Genomic DNA, 15637 nt, shown 5'->3' on the forward strand with positions numbered 1-15637 from the left:
AGAAAAAGGACATTAATGGACAAGAGGTGAAATTAATTCTGTAATTTAGTAGCACTGTATGAATGTCAATTTCCTAATTTTGAGAATTTCACCATGGTTCTACAAGGTTCTGTTAGAAGCAGGGTGAAGAGTGTACAGGAAGTCTATATTATTTTGCAACTTCTCTTTAAATCTGAAATTTTTTTCAAAATAAAAGTTTAAAAATAACATGTACTTCTTATAGGCAACGTAGTCGAATGTTGTCTTTTTAAAAATCTAATCTGATAGTCAATGCCTTTTAATTGGTTTTTGATATGTGATTGTTTTAATGTGAATGTTGATATATACATTATATGCATTATACATACATATATCAATATTCACATTAAAATTATATATATATATAGTTGGGTTTAACTCTATCATCTAGTTGTTTATTTGCCCAGTCTCTTCTTTCTTCCCTTTTTCTTCTGTTTTTGCTTTCTTTTGGATTAATGGAATATTTTTATATTTCCATTTCATCTCTTTTGTTGATTTATTAATTATACCTCTTGTTATTTTAAGTGGTTGCTTTAGAGTTTATGGTATATAAGTCTTATCAAAGTCTATTTTGAGCTATTATTATATCCCTTCACATTTTCTATAGGAACCTTACAACATTTTTGCTTTCACAACCCACCTGCTATTGTTTCATATATTTTATTTCTATATTTGTTATAAACCCTACAATACCTTGCTGTTTTTCTTTCTTTCCTTCTTTTTAATGGTAAAGTGTACATAACATAAAATTTACCATTTCAGTCCTTGTTAAAAATACAATTGAGTGGCATTAAGTATTTCATATTTTGTACATGATCACTACTATTTTCAGAATTTTTTCCTGATGCTGTTATTTTTACTGTAATTTTTCATTTTTTTAAAGGCTTTTTTTTTTTTAAGTTTATTTAAGTAATCTCCATACCCCACGTGGGGCTCAACCCTGACGTCAAGAGTTGCATACTCTTCCAACTGAGCCAGCCAGGTGCCCCAGTGTAATTTTTTATTTAAAAAAATTTTTTTAAAGATTTTATTTATTTGAGAGAAAGAGGGAGAAGTAGGCTCCCCATTGAGCAGGGAGCCTGATGCAGGACTTGATCCCAAGACCTTGGGATCACAACCTGAGCCGAAAGCAGATGCTTAACCAACTGAGCCACCCAGGTGCCCCTCCAGTGTAATTTTTTTAAAAGAGAAAAAATGATTTTATGTTTATTCATCTACTTACTATTTCTAATGATCTTCATTTTTCTCTTGTATAACCAGATTTCTTTTTGGTACCATCCCTCTTCTGTGGGAAAAGACTTCATGTTTCTTGTGGAGTTTTGCAGGATGAATATTTTCAGCTTTTATATTTCTGAAGAGTCTGTCATCAGAAAAGATTTCAGTGTTGACAGTATTTTTCTTTCAGCCCTTTATAAGTGTTGCTCCACTGTCTTCTGAATTAACATTTATTCCAGTGAGTTGTCTGCCACCATCTTATCATTTTTACATAGTGTTTCTTTTTTCTCTGGTTGCTTTTGAGTGGGTCTAGGGATATTGATTATAATGTATGTTGGTGTAGTTTTCTTCCTGTTTCTTTTGCTTGGGATTCTTTGAACATCTTTGGTCTGTGTGTTGATCATATTGATCAACTTTGATTAGCTTTTGGCCATTATTTCTTTAAATATATTTTTATCACTACCCATACCACATTCCCCACTCTCCCACCCCTCCTCTCCTTTGGGGACTCCAAGTGTGTGTGTGTGTGTGTGCGCACGCGCACACTCAGAGTTTCCCATGGCTCACTGAGGCTGTTATTTTGTCTCGTATTTTGTGTAGTTGTTACATCTTCGCGTGCACTAACCTTTTCTACAGCGTTTCCTCTGCTGGTGATCTCACCCCATGGCTTTCATCTCTAGAAGTTCAACTTGTGTCTTTTTATTTCTTCCATGCCTCCTTTTTTTTTTTTTTTAAGGTTTTATTTATCTGACAGTGAGAGACACAGCGAAGAGAGGGAACACAAGCAGGGGGAGTGGGAGAGGGAGAAGCAGGCTTCCCACGGAGCAGGGAGCCCGCTGTGGGGCTCGAACCCAAGGACCCTGGGATCATGACCTGAGCCGAAGGCAGACACTTAACGATTGAGCCACCCAGGCGCCCCTTAATATGCTTGTATCTTCTACTTTCTCAAGCATTTGGAATATAGTTATAACCGCTCTTTTAATGTCTTTGTTATCTGTGTTACTTATGAGTCACGTTCAACTGATTGCTTTTTCTTTTCACTATCAGTTGTATTTCCCTGCTTCTTCATGTGCCTGCTGGTTTTCTCCTGGGTGCCAGTCATTGTGGATTCTGCATTGTTTGTGCCAGGTGTGCATGTGTGTATGTGAGTGTGTGTGTGTGTTTGGTATGTTATGAAGCTTTGTTCTAGGGCACATTAAATTACTTGGGAACAGTTTGATCCTTTGAAGGGTTTCTTTCTCCCCCACTACCCAAGGAGTAAGTTAGCTTTCTTATTGACTGTTCATATGTTGTCTGTGGCTGTTCTTTTATGTGGAAATGACAGCAGAGTAGGAAGTGTGGAGATTTTATATACCAGTTAACAAGAAATGAAATATGAAATATTCATATTTATATACCAAAATTATTGCAAATAAAACTTGTCCCCAGACACAATTGATAATGCCTGTTAAACTTCAAACTATTTTGAATATAAGCTAGGGTCCTATATTGTTTATGACAATACAGTTAAATTGGATTATGTATTACTACCCGAGGACCAGTTTATCCTTTATGTTTTTCAGAGTGAAATGATTTTATTTTGTTACTATATTTTTAATTGAAATGTAATTGACATACAGTATTATATTAGTTTTAGGCGTACAGCATAGTGATACGTTTATAGACTTTACAAAGTGATCACCAGTATAAATCTAGCTACTATCAGTTGTCATACAAAGTTGTTACATATTATTAACTGTATTCTTTATGCTATACATTATATTCCCATGTCTTATTTATTTCATAACTGGAAGTTTGTGTCTTTTATTTCCCTTCCCCTATTTTGCCTATCCCTCCATCCCCCCTCTCCTCTGGCAACCACCATATTGTTCTCTGTGTCTGTGAGTCTGTTTCTGTTTTGGTTGTTTTGGTTTTTAGATTCCACATATAAGTGAAATAGTATGGTCTTTTTCTTTTTTTTTAAGATTTTATTTAGTTATTTGATAGAGACACAGTGAGAGAGGGAACACAAGCAGGGGGAGTAGGAGAGGGGGAAGCAGGCTTCCCACGGAGCAGGGAGTCCAATGCGGGGCTCGATCCCAGGACCCTGGGATCATGACCTGAGCCGAAGGCAGACGCTTAACGACTGAGCCACCCAGGCGCCCCTGTATGGTCTTTTTCTGTCTTACTCATCATTTCACTTAGTATGATACCCTCCATATTCATCTTGTCGCAAATGATGTGATTTCATTTCTTTTATGGCTGAGTTGTTTATGTATACTACATCTTCTTCATCCATTCATCTATTGATGGGCGCTTAGGTTGCTTCTGTATTTTGGCTATTGTTAATAATGTTGTAGTAAAGATAGAGGTGTATGAATTTTTTCAAATTAGTGTTTTTGCTTTCTTCATACAAATACCCAGAAGCGAATTACTGGATAGTATGGTAGTTCTGTTTTTAATTTTTTGAGGAACTTCCGTACCACTTTCCATAGTGGCTGTACCAGTTTGCATTCCCACCCAACAGTGCACAAGGGTTCCTTTTTCTCCACATCCTTACCAACACCTGTTGTTTCTTATCTTTTTTTTTTTCTGGTGTTTTTGTTTTGTTTTGTTTTTTAAGATTTTATTTATGTGAGAGAGAGAATGAGAGAGAGAGAGAGAGAGAGAGAGCATGAGTGGGGGAAGGGTCAGAGGGAGAAGCAGACTCCCCGCTGAGCAGGGAGCCCGATGCGGGACTCGATCCCGGGACTCCAGGATCATGACCTGAGCCGAAGGCAGTTGCTTAACCAACTGAGCCACCCAGGCGCCCCTCTTTTCTTTTTGATACTAACCATTCTGACATGTCTGAGATGATATTTCATTATGGCTTTGAATTGCTTTTCTCTGATGATTAGTGATGTTCAACATCTTGTGTGTATTGGTCATTGACATGGAGTTGTGAGTTCTTTATATATTTTGGATATTAACCCTTAATTGGTTATATCACTTGCAAATGCCTTCTCCCATTCAGTAGGTTGCCTTTTCATTTTATTGATGGTTTTCTTTGCTGTGCAAAAGCTTTTTAGTTTGGTAGTCCTATTTGTTTATTTTTGCTTTTGTTGCCCTTGCCTGAGGAGACAGATCCAAAAAATTATTGCTCAGACCAGGGTCTAAGAGCTTACTGCCTGTGTTTTCTTCTAAGAAATTTATGGTTTCTGGTCTTATATTTAAATCTTTAATCAATTTTGAGTTTATTTTTGTATATGGCATAAGAAAATAGTCCAGTTAATGTTGTTTTGAATATAGCTGTCCAGTTTTCCCAACACTGTTTTTTGAGAAGACTGTCTTTTCCCCCCTTTGTATATTCCTGCCCCTTTTGTCAAAGACTAATTGACCTTAAAAGTGTGGGTGTATTTCTGGACTCTGTTCTCATTGATCTGTATGTCTGTTCTTGTGCCAGTACCATACTGTGTTCATTACTATAGCTTTGTGGTGTAGTTTGAACACAGACTGTGATACCTCCAGCTTTACTCCTCTTTCTCAAGGTTGCTTTGGCTATTTGGGGTCTTTTGTGGTTCCATGCAAATTTTAGGATTATTTATTCTAGTTTCTGTAAAAAATGCCACTGTTATTTTGATACATATTGCATTGAATCTGTAGATTTCTTTGGATAGTGTTGACATTTTAACGATATTCTTCCAATCTGTGAGCATGGTGTAGGCATACCTCAGAGATACTGCAGGTTTGGTTCCAGACGACCACAATAAAGCAAATATCACAATAAAATGAGTCAAATGAATTTTTTGTTTTCTCAGTGCATATAAAAGTTATGTTTACACTATATTGCAGTCTATTAAATAGTGTATACTAGCATTATGTCTTTAAAAATGTACATTTTTTTTTTAAGATTTTATTTATTTATTTGACAGAGAGCAGGGGAAGCAGAGGGAGAGGGAGAAACAGGCTCTCCGCTGAGCACGGAGCCCAATACGATACTCAATTCCAGGACCCTGGGATCATGACCTGAGCCAAAGCCAGACACTTAACTGACTGAGCCTCCCAGGCACCCCAAAAATGTACATACCTTTAATTTAAAAATGCTTTATTGCTGGGGTACCTGGCTGGCTCAATCAGTAGGGCATGAGACTTTTTTTTTTCCATGTTTTTATTTAAATTCTAGTTAGAGCATGCGACTCTTGATCTTGTGGTTGTAAGTTTGAGCCCCACATTGGGTGTAGAGGTTACTTAAAAATAAAAAATCTTAAAAAAAAAAACAAACATTGTATTGTTAAATATGCTAACCATGACCTTGAGCTTTCAGTAAGGTGTAGCCTTTTTGCTGGTGGAGGGTGCTGCCTGGATATTGCTGTAGCTTCTACATCAGGACTTGCTGCTTCACCTTGTACTTTTACGTTACGGAGACAGCCTCTTTCCTTAAACCTCCTGAACCAGCCTCTGCTAGCTTCAGACTTCTCTTCTGCAGGTTGCTCGCTTCTCTCAACCTTCATATATTGAAGAGACTTAGGGCCTTTTTCTAGCCTTTGGCTTAAGGGAATGTGGCTGGTTTGATCTATCCAGACCACTTACAGCCTTCCCCACGTCAGCAGTAAGGCTGTTTCACTTATCTTTTTGTTCACTGGAGTAGCACTTTTAACTTCCTTCAGAAGCTTTCCATTTGCATTCACAACTTGGCTAACTGTTTGGCACCAGAGGCCTAGCTCTTGGCCTTGACATGCCTTCCTCACTAAGCTGAATCATTTCTAGCTTTTGAATGCAAGTGAGAGAATATGCGACTCTTCTTTTCACTTGAATACTTAGAGGCCATTGTAGGTTTACTAATCAGCCTATGTTTATTATTGTGTCTCAGGGAAGAGGGAGGCTAAAGGAGAGAGAGAGAGAGACTGGGAATGGCTGGTCGGTGAAGCAGTCAGAATGTACATTTATCAGTTAAGCTCACTGTCTTACATGGGTTGAGTTCCATGTACCCCAAAACAATTACAGTAGGAACATTAAAGATCACTGACCACAGATCATCATAACAAATAAAATAATAATGAAAAGGCTTGAAATTTTGTGAGAAATACAAAATGTGACAGAGAGACATTAAATGAGCAAATGCTGTTGGAAAAATGGCACAGTAGGCTTGTTTGTCATAGGGTTGCCACAAACCCTCAATCTGTAAAAAATGCAGTATCTGTGAAGTGCCATTAAAATGAGGAATGCCTCTATGTCTTTCCATTTATTTTTGTCATCTTTAGTTTCTTTGCTCACTGTTTTAATAGTTTCCAGAATACAGGTCTTTTACCTCCTTAGTTAAATTTATCCCTAGGTATTTTATTCTTTTCGATGCAGTTGTAAATGGGATTGTTTTCTTAATTTCTCTCTCTCTCTCTTTTTAAAGATTTTATTTATTCATTTGACAGAATGAGAGAGAGAGCACAAGCAGGGGGAGTGACAGGCAGAGGGAGAAGGAGAGGCAGGCTCTCCCCTGAGCAGGGAGACTGATGTGGGGTGGGGCTCAATCCCAGGACCCTGGGATCATGACCTACACTGAATGCAGATGCCTAACCGACTGAGCCACCCAGGTGCCCCTTAATTTCTCTTTCTGGTAATTCATTATTAGTGTATAGAAATGCAGCATTTTAATGTAAATTTTCTATCCTTCAACTGTACGGAATTCATTTTTTTCTAATAGTTTTTTGGAGGAGTCTTTAGGGTTTCCTTTTTTGTTGTTGTTAAATAAAAGCAATCCCACAGCATTTATTGTCCTCTGGTAATAACATAAAGGTAATCAAAACAATACGAACAAATGTTTTAGAACTACACTCACAACAAAGGACATCTAAAAAAACACTACATGGCCTTCTCAAGAATTTCTCACTGATTTCTAGCTGGAGACACTCTGGAGCAGGGTAATATTATCTCCTTTTAGCATGATCCAACCCAGTTGTTTTCTTGACTTTGTTTTAGAATGAATCTCTTCAGTAGCATCTAATGTGAGGTTCATGTACTCATCAAAACCAAGGATACAGCCCTCTATTCGCATGTTCACTTGCTTATAAAGCCACACCTGAATTCGAGATCTATTTTGCATATCTGAAGATGAGGTTGATGGGCTGAACCATCACCTTCTGCACTTTTTGGCCCTGACCATGGTATGCCATGGTGGAAGCCAACAAAGACTGCACACTACCTCAGAAAGCAACTTCCAGAATCGTCTTTAGGGTTTTCTAGGTATTGTATCCTGTCATCTGCAAATAGTGACAGTTTTAGTTCTTCCTTACCAATTTTCATGCCTTTTATTTATTTTCCTTGTCTGATTGCTGTGGCTAGGACTTCTAGTACTATGTTGAACACAAGTGGCACGTGTGGGCATCCTTGTGTCATACCTGATCTTAGAGGAAAAGCTCTCACCTTTTCACAGTTGAGTGTGATGTTAGCAATGGGTTTGTCCTATGTGGCCTTTATTATGTTGAGTTAAATTCCCTCTATACCTACTTTGTTGAGAGTTTTTATCAGAAATGAATGTTGAATTTTATTAAGTGCTTTTTTTGGCATATGTTGAGGTGACCATGATTTTTAATCTTCTTTTTGTTAATGTGATGTAGCACATTGATTTGCAGATATTGAACCATCCTTAAATGCCCAGATAAATCCCATTTGATCATAGTGAATGATCCAATTAATGTATTACTGAATTCAGTTTGTTAGTATTTTGTTGAGGATTTTTGTATCAGCGTTCCCTCAGGAACTCTTAATTTTGGTGGTGTCTTTGGTTTTGGTCATGGCTTGCTTTGTAAGCATTGTTAGGTGGGAGCAGAGCAGCCTGTAGAGCAGGGCTTCTCAACCTGTTTTTCATTATTGACCCTCCCCCCCAACCCTTTTTAGACATTTTTTCCTGTTTACACCCCACTCATGAAATTTTAATTCCAAGTTATACCATATTTCTGTGTATTATTTGTATTTCTGTTCTTTATCCATTAAAAAAGTATTTTTTGCTGCCCCACTCCCAAACCAATTTTTATTACCTTTGGGGGTGCTGTTGCCCTTGTTGAGAATTCGTGGTCTAGGCCTCATTCTCTACTAGTGACACGTTGCTCGTTGCTCTTATGCTTGCCTTGTATGTTTAGTATGTTGAGGCAAGGTGATAATTCCAATCCCTGTTACTCCATCTTGGAAGCAGGAGTCTCCCCAGATCCTGACAGTTTCTTATGTGCATACTGTACTGCACAGCCCAGTCATTCCACTCCAAAGTAGTGACCCAAGGGAAATGGAAACAGAGCTACATAAAAACTTGAATATGAATGCCCATAGAAACTTTATTTCTAAGAACCAAAACCCAAGAACCATCCAAATGCCCATTGAAAGGTGAATGGATAAACTGTTTTATACCCATATAGTAGAATATTGAACAATAAAAAGTATTATGATAAAGTATTGATAGATGCAGTAATATAGATGAATCTCAGAATCATCCTGAGTCAAAGAAGCCAGATCAAAAGACTACCTGCTATGTGATTTAAAACTCAAAAATGCGGGCACCTGGGTGGCTCAGTTGGTTAAGCGACTACCTTCGGGTTATGATCCTGGAGTCCCGGGATCGAGTCCCGCATCGGGCTCCCTGCTCGGCAGGGAGTCTGCTTCTCCCTCTGACCCTCCCCCTTCTCATGTGCTCTCTCTCTCTCTCATTCTCTCTCTCAAATAAATAAATAAAATCTTTAAAAAACAATTAAACTAAAAAAAAAACCCCTCAAAAATGCAAACTAATCTGTAGACAAAAAGGAGATGATTAGTGGTTGCCTAGGGATGGAAATGGACTGAGGGATTGATCACAAAGGAGCATGACGAAACTCTTTGTGGAAAAGGACGTTTTTATTTATTTGGTGGGAGTAGTTTCATGGGCAAACATGTCAGAACTCAAAAAATACATATTGTAAATATGCGGTTTATTATATGCCACTTGTATATGTCAATAAAGTTGTAAAAAAAAAACAAAAAATGAGGGGTTTGGACTCTTGGGGAATCCATATTTCTCATTAGTGATCCATGTGCATAAAAATTCCCAAGTGTAGGTTATGGTGGTTTTTAAAATTTATAATAGTAGTGAAGTTTAATATGCTGACAATTTGAAAGAAGATTTTAATTAACTTGATTCAGGCAAAAATGTGTACGTACAAGGTATATAATTATAGACCTAATGCTAGTGATTGCTCCATTCTGCGCTAATGGACACAAGTAGGCATCGAACAGATTAAACTGTCCTCAGGATTTGTAGGCTATGGTGAAAGAGTTGTGGTTTCTGAAAACTAGTTAGACATGGGTCCAGATATTACCCAGAGTTTGGCTATTTAGCCTGACATTTTTAGGACATTTCTGGAAGTTGTGTACTTTCTAATTTTCTAGACGGTAACAGTAATAAAAAATTCAGGTATATATGCGCCTTCAGAAAAGTTTATGTAATGTGCTGCAGTTTTACACAGTGAATACACCCATGTGAATGGCACCCAGATCAAGAAACAGAACACTACCTGGTACAGCCCATTTTTCGAAATATAATGCTGGCTGGGCTAATTAGGTGAAATTGAACACATGCTGAATAACTGACTAGACATGTCAATTTTGAAGTTTCTGACCCTGGGATTGTATGGGATACAAAAATTGTTCTGTTCATCTTTGTAGACGTAGCTTATATTTTGCTTAATCAAAATATTTCCTCTTGGCAGTGGACTCTGAAAGAATTGACCGGGAGGGAAAAATCCCAAAAGAAACGTTAGAGAAATTGAAGAGCTTGGGGCTTTTTGGGCTACAAGTCCCAGAAGAATATGGTAAGTAAAGGAAAACACCACCCTGCTGGTTTGGCTCTTAAGAAAGTACCCCATAGGGCGCCTGGGTGGCTCAGTTGGTTAAGCGACTGCCTTCAGCTCAGGTCATGATCCCACGGTCCTGGGATCGAGTCCCACATCGGGCTCCCTGCTCGATGGGGAGTCTGCTTCTCCCTCTGACCCTCTTCTCTCTCATGCTCTATATCTCTCATTCTCTCTCTCTCAAATAAATAAATAAAATCTTTAAAAAAAAAAAAAAGAAAGTACCCCATATTTGTCCAGGAAAGGGTTCTGTTTGGGAAAGGTGGCCTTTAAATGCAGTATGTCCCGGATCAAACTATAAAACCGCTGGAATTAAAAACACCCACCATGGACCAAATCTGGGGTTGCTGGCAGGTGAGTGTGTGGACTAAGGGACTTAGGAGCAGGAAGAACTGTTGAGGCCTGCACTGTGTTCATTTGGTGTGGCTTAAGGACCACTGCAGGATGTCTGTGCTCTCCAGGTCCTTGTGGGCAGCAGAGAAGGAGGTGTGTATAACCTCAAAGCCGGATTGGCTGAATCCAGTGTCATCTGCACCGTGAGGCCCTTTGGTCTCTCCACAGAAGAATTGCCCCAGAGCTGCGAGCCCTTTTTGTTGGAGGGATGACCACAAGCTGAGAGCTCAGGTGTCGGGGTCTGCCAGTTGCTTCCTATCCTGGTACAGAGGAAGAAGGTGCGTGGCTATAGGACACAGGTGCATTGAGGTGGGAGATTAGATCACTGAGAACATTCGAGCAGGGCCCATTGTGCTCTGGGTTGTCCCTGTAATTCCTGGGTCATTGTAGTGATGTTTTTAGCCCCCAGATGAAAGACCCGGCCTTTCTCCCCAGGATCCCAGTGTGATTCTGCCTTCTTAGATTTGGCCAATCACTACCACTGTCTCTTCTGCCTAATCTAGAGTTGGTCATCTAAATTCTGTAGGGATTAAGGGGACAGCAAGAAGTGGGGTGGGGGGTTAGGGGAAAGAAGAACAGGAGCAGAGTAACAGTCACACCGTGGGCACACACACACCATTTAATTTTACTCTCAGTCCCCTTTGACATAAAAGTGTGGCTCTGGGTTCCATAGCCTGTACGCTGTGCCCATTGCTGAGCCCTCTGCCTGAGCTTTCTCTGGAGTCGTTTCCCCCTTGGATCAGCTAAGAGCCCTCTTTAGGGGAAAGAGCTGTCTATGGTGCTTTAAAGGCTTGGGCCTATTTCCTGTCTTTGAGCTGGTCATTTGGACATTTAATACTTTGGGCATTTTTCCAACCAGGTTGTGAGTTAGGTTTTGCAGAGTAAGATAGAGAAGTCAGGAGGTTTTCTTGACGTTCCGTCCCCCTGCCTGGTTTATCTCCAGAGACTAAAGTTAGGCCCGTGTTGTTCCTCATCACCTCCGCAGCCAGGGTTGGGGGGCCCTCGATGTCTGTGGAGTAAGTTCCCACTGGTACCCAGCCTGGAGCTGGTCCTCTGGTCTGAGACGAGATGTGAACATTTAGGACCAACTAGTGCATGCCTGATTAGATTCGGAGGCAGATTTTAATTAGGTTACATCTTCGTTCATATGGATGTTTATTGCAGCATTTTGAGCTGTTAAACAATGTATCTTACCTGTCATTTATGACATACCTCTCCTCACATTTCTAAATGTGTAAAAACAACACTGCCGCATCTGCAAGAAGATGTGAAACCATTACTGCTGCCGCCTCCCCTGGTGGCGGAACATGTGGAGGAAGCTGTGCGTCCTGGTCTCCTGGCCCAAATCTGCAGCCTCCGTGTGCAGCGGGGGGAAACTGAGCTCTGCACAGACAGCCGAGGCTCGTCAGTGTCCCAGCTCACAAGGCACAGGGCAATCGCCTGCCCTAGTGTGCAGTCCACAGTGAATATTAGAACAGAATGAAAGTGGGGGCAGAGCCAGGGAACCGTGGTGGGTCTGTCAGCTAAAAAAATAAGTAAGTGCTTAGGGAAAACAGAAGTGGCAGAAGAAAACCTCTAGACACGTAGGTTAGTGATAATATATATTTCCCCTTCAGGAGCATTTTTAAATTGCCTCTTGATTGGGGAGAAGTACTTAATTTTATCTGCAAACACTTTGTGTCCGTTTGGGATGTGTCTTTCTCCAGCTGTGTGTTTCGTGCCAGCATGTGTGGGTGGTGTGTGTGTGTGGGCATGAGGTGATACAGGTCTGCACCTCTTCTTGTTACCTGTCCTCACTGGTGTGAAAGTGTTCTTTCTTTCCTAAGATGAGTTTGGGGCTTTTTCGCTTTCTTTTTTTTCTTTTTTCTTTCTCTTTTTTTATCTTTTCTTGGGAAATTAAGACAATAGCAACCTTATGTTTGTGCCCCCAAATTTTGGGGGAAATGTTCCCAGTCTGGAGCATTCTAAAGACTGGCTGGAAACCACCATCCTGGAAAATGGAGGCCCTTTTGGCAACTCAGCCTGGATTTTTCTCCCTCAGTTCCTGCATGCTGCCTAGTGTGTGGTTCCTTCCTGCCCCTCAGCTTCTCCCCAGCCAGCAGTCTCCACCTACTTGTCATCTGTCTCCATGTGATTGCTGTTCCTCCATGATTGTGGTGATACCTATGTTAGTGGAAAAACATCAGAAGGTTTTGGGGTTTTTTTTTTAAACAAACAGTACTGACCCTCAGGATATGAAATGAGTAAGCACAAAAGTGTTTTGTTTTACAGTTTTGTGTAATGGCAGGAGTGAGGATGGGATACTCTGGAGCCCTGACCTTCCCTGGGTATGGAACCCTGGGGGACTACGCATCAGGCAGGGCCATCCTTCCCTTTATGTGTGAGTGGCACCCTCTGCAGTTGGGCTGTGCGGTGGCTCCAGGGCTAGGACCCCCACCCAAATTGAAGGCCCAGCTCTGCTCTTGTTGGCCACATGACCCTACGCCCCAATCTATCATTTTTAAGACACACAGAGGCCACCCAGCCACCTCTAGAAGTTGAAGATGAAATGCAAAATACATCAGCTCAGTGGAGTTTTTGTTTTTTTATCTTTGTCTTCTTCCTTGAAGAGTGATATCCTTTTTTTTTTTTTTTTAAAGATTATTTTTTGACAGAGTGAGGGACAGCGAGAGAGGGAACACAAGCAGGGGGAGTGGGAGAGGAAGAAGCAGGCTTCCCGGTGAGCAGGGAGCCTGAAGCGGGACTCAGTTCCAGGACCCTGGGATCATGACCTGAGCCGAAGGCAGACGCTTAACGACTGAGTCACCCAGGCGCCCCTAGAAGAGTGATTTCTATCCAGGTTGACTTAACCTCCCCAGGGAATGTTTGGCAATGTCTAGAGACATTTTCGGCTGTTAAAGCTAGGGGAAAGGGAGTTACTGGCACCTCTTGGGTGGAGGCCAAGGGTGCTGCCAAGTGTCCTGTAGTGCAGTGGACAGTTCCCCACAGCAAAGAATAATCCATCCCAAAATGTCAGCAGTGCTGAGGCAGAGAAAACCTGTCCTAGAGCCCACTGGATACTGGGAATGGGTTGCCAGACAGCTGTCAGGTTTATAAAGATCTGTATCTGTGACAGAAGATACTCACAACATTTTAAATGATTTAATGCATGTGAAGGTACTCTTTTTGTATTAATTGTTACCTTTTTATAATAAAAACATATCTATATATGCTTATATGCCTAGCAAAAATCTGAAGGGATGTACTCAGAAATGCTCTGATAAGTTTATGGGTAATTTTTGTTTTCTTTTGTACCTTTCTGTACTGTGGTTTCTGAAAATGGTAATGTGGTATTACTTTATAAACAGGAAAAGCAGTCAAGCCCTTTGCCTTTAATGGGAGAAATTTGGGTCTGGACCATAAGTAAAGCTAGTCTGTTTCTTCTCTAGGTGGCCTGGGCCTCTCCAACACCATGTACGCACGTCTAGGAGAAATTGTCGGCCTGGATGCCTCGATCGCTGTGACCCTGGCAGCACACCAGGCTATTGGTCTCAAGGTCAAGTCTAGGGTTTCCTTCTGATGTTATGTAAAGGTCTGGAGTCACGTGGGGGTATGGAGGCAGGAGGCTTGCTCACTTTGACCATGAAGTGACTTGGGCTTGCTGTCTCAGGGTCTCGGAGGGGGGCCCTGCAGCACTCCCCTGTGATCCTCCTCTCTCTAGCCACCCAGGATGGCACTTGGTCCCCACACAAGCCACATTGCTTTGATCACACTGTCCCTTCCCTTGGAATCTTCCTTCTGTCCCCGTCGCCTTTGACCCATCCTTTGAGGCCCACAACAGATGCCACTGCCTCCGAGGAGCCTGTCTTCACCTCACTGCTGGAAGCGAGCCTCCCCTGCTGAGCTCGGGAGTCACCAGGGCCCAGAGCGTGTCCTCCCTGCTGTTTGTGCACATGTCTTCCTTATCCCCGGGCTTGGAGCATTTTAGGGCAGGGCCATGGACACACAGTTTTCAGTGACCGGCCCGCTACTCAGGCTGTCTCTGCTCACTTTGTAGAAAGTGAAAGGAGCCAAGTGAACAGTGTGCTTGGCCCCCCCACCCCAAGAGCACTCACATTCCGAGCAGTCTTCCGGTAGAAGGAGCACAGTTCTCCCCGTGGCACTGAGAAGGAGTGTGGGAAGGCTCAGACACTGCCTCTGCACCTTCTTTCTGCCACGTGTGGCCCCAGCACTCCTGTAGACACACGCTATCATCCAGACACCCCTCTGGTGGGTAGCATTACCGCCAGTGTGGAGTTGAGAGGAAGGAGGCTTAGAGGAGGGACATCCCTGGCCCACGGCCACCCAGCCTGGAAGTGGAGGAGCAGTGATGACGATCCCTGAGTCCAACCCAAAGCCGTGGCTGGTGCTGCAGGCCCAGGCTATGCCGGAGCACGCACTTCAGGGCACTCCTCGGCAGCACAGCTCTCCACTTCTCCCTTGGAGCTGCCGGCTCTGAGCCCAGGGTATTTCCTCCTGCAGGAGCTGTTTGCTCCAGGAGGGGCTGTTCTACAAGCATGTTTCACATATTTATTTTCTCCCCATAGCTGATAGCAGCCTTGTTTGTGTTTGGTTTAGGGGATCATCTTGGCTGGCAACAAGGAGCAGAAGGCCAAATACCTGCCCAAACTGGCATCAGGGGAGCACATCGCTGCCTTCTGTCTGACGGAGCCAAGCAGGTCTGCCCTTTGGCAAGAGGTGCCACGTGGCAGCCTCCCGGGGCATCTTCCGGGTGCCCTAGGATGAGGGCTGTGGGTTTTGGTGAATAGGTGGTGGCTTTTCTCTCTTCCGTCCCTGAATCTTCCAGAGAGTCGACTCAGCAACTTTTCTTTCAAATTCTCTTATCTTTACCTTGTTTCTCTGCCCAGTGAGACTTACAAATGAGATGACATACCTGACAGCACCCATCAAATAACTGTTTTGTGGTCTGCAGTACCCCTTACATAGGATAGTGCATTCAGGCTCCTAAGCAACTTTCCAAGTGTGTAGGGCAGGCGGTACTGTCCCCACTGAACAGGTTAGGTTCAGTGAGGTTGTGTCATAAGCCCAAGGTCACGCAGTCCACTTAGGACTCAGGACTTACACTGACAAGTCCATTACTTGGACCACGCTCCATCCTGCTTCCCGTCACTTGGGAACCAGGGGTGCCCTGCAGTCCTCCTCACAGG

At 42.1% G+C, this 15637-nt stretch overlaps 1 protein-coding gene and 1 pseudogene across 2 annotated transcripts in view; one reads left to right on the forward strand and one right to left on the reverse strand.

Annotated features, from left to right (window-relative positions):
* ACAD9 (acyl-CoA dehydrogenase family member 9) overlaps positions 1–15637 on the forward strand; it is a 44070-nt gene that overhangs the window by 11853 nt on the left and 16580 nt on the right. The window contains exons 1-4 of one of the 2 annotated variants that reach the window (XM_073901730.1): positions 9918–10019; positions 10520–10729; positions 13880–13986; positions 15048–15148. In XM_073901730.1, the coding sequence (XP_073757831.1) occupies positions 13903–13986; positions 15048–15148 (185 nt within the window). In that variant the 5' untranslated portion in view covers positions 9918–10019; positions 10520–10729; positions 13880–13902. Of the gene's footprint in view, positions 1–9917; positions 10020–10519; positions 10730–13879; positions 13987–15047; positions 15149–15637 lie in introns of those variants that run through there. The other variant, XM_025885730.2, reaches the window with a different exon arrangement.
* On the reverse strand, positions 6953–7402 carry LOC112834272 (small nuclear ribonucleoprotein E-like; annotated as a pseudogene).

Source organism: Callorhinus ursinus, unplaced genomic scaffold (assembly GCF_003265705.2).
Source record: "Callorhinus ursinus isolate GAN/ISIS: 27379988/994484 unplaced genomic scaffold, GSC_fseal_2.0 scaffold15, whole genome shotgun sequence".
NCBI lineage: Eukaryota > Metazoa > Chordata > Mammalia > Carnivora > Otariidae > Callorhinus > Callorhinus ursinus.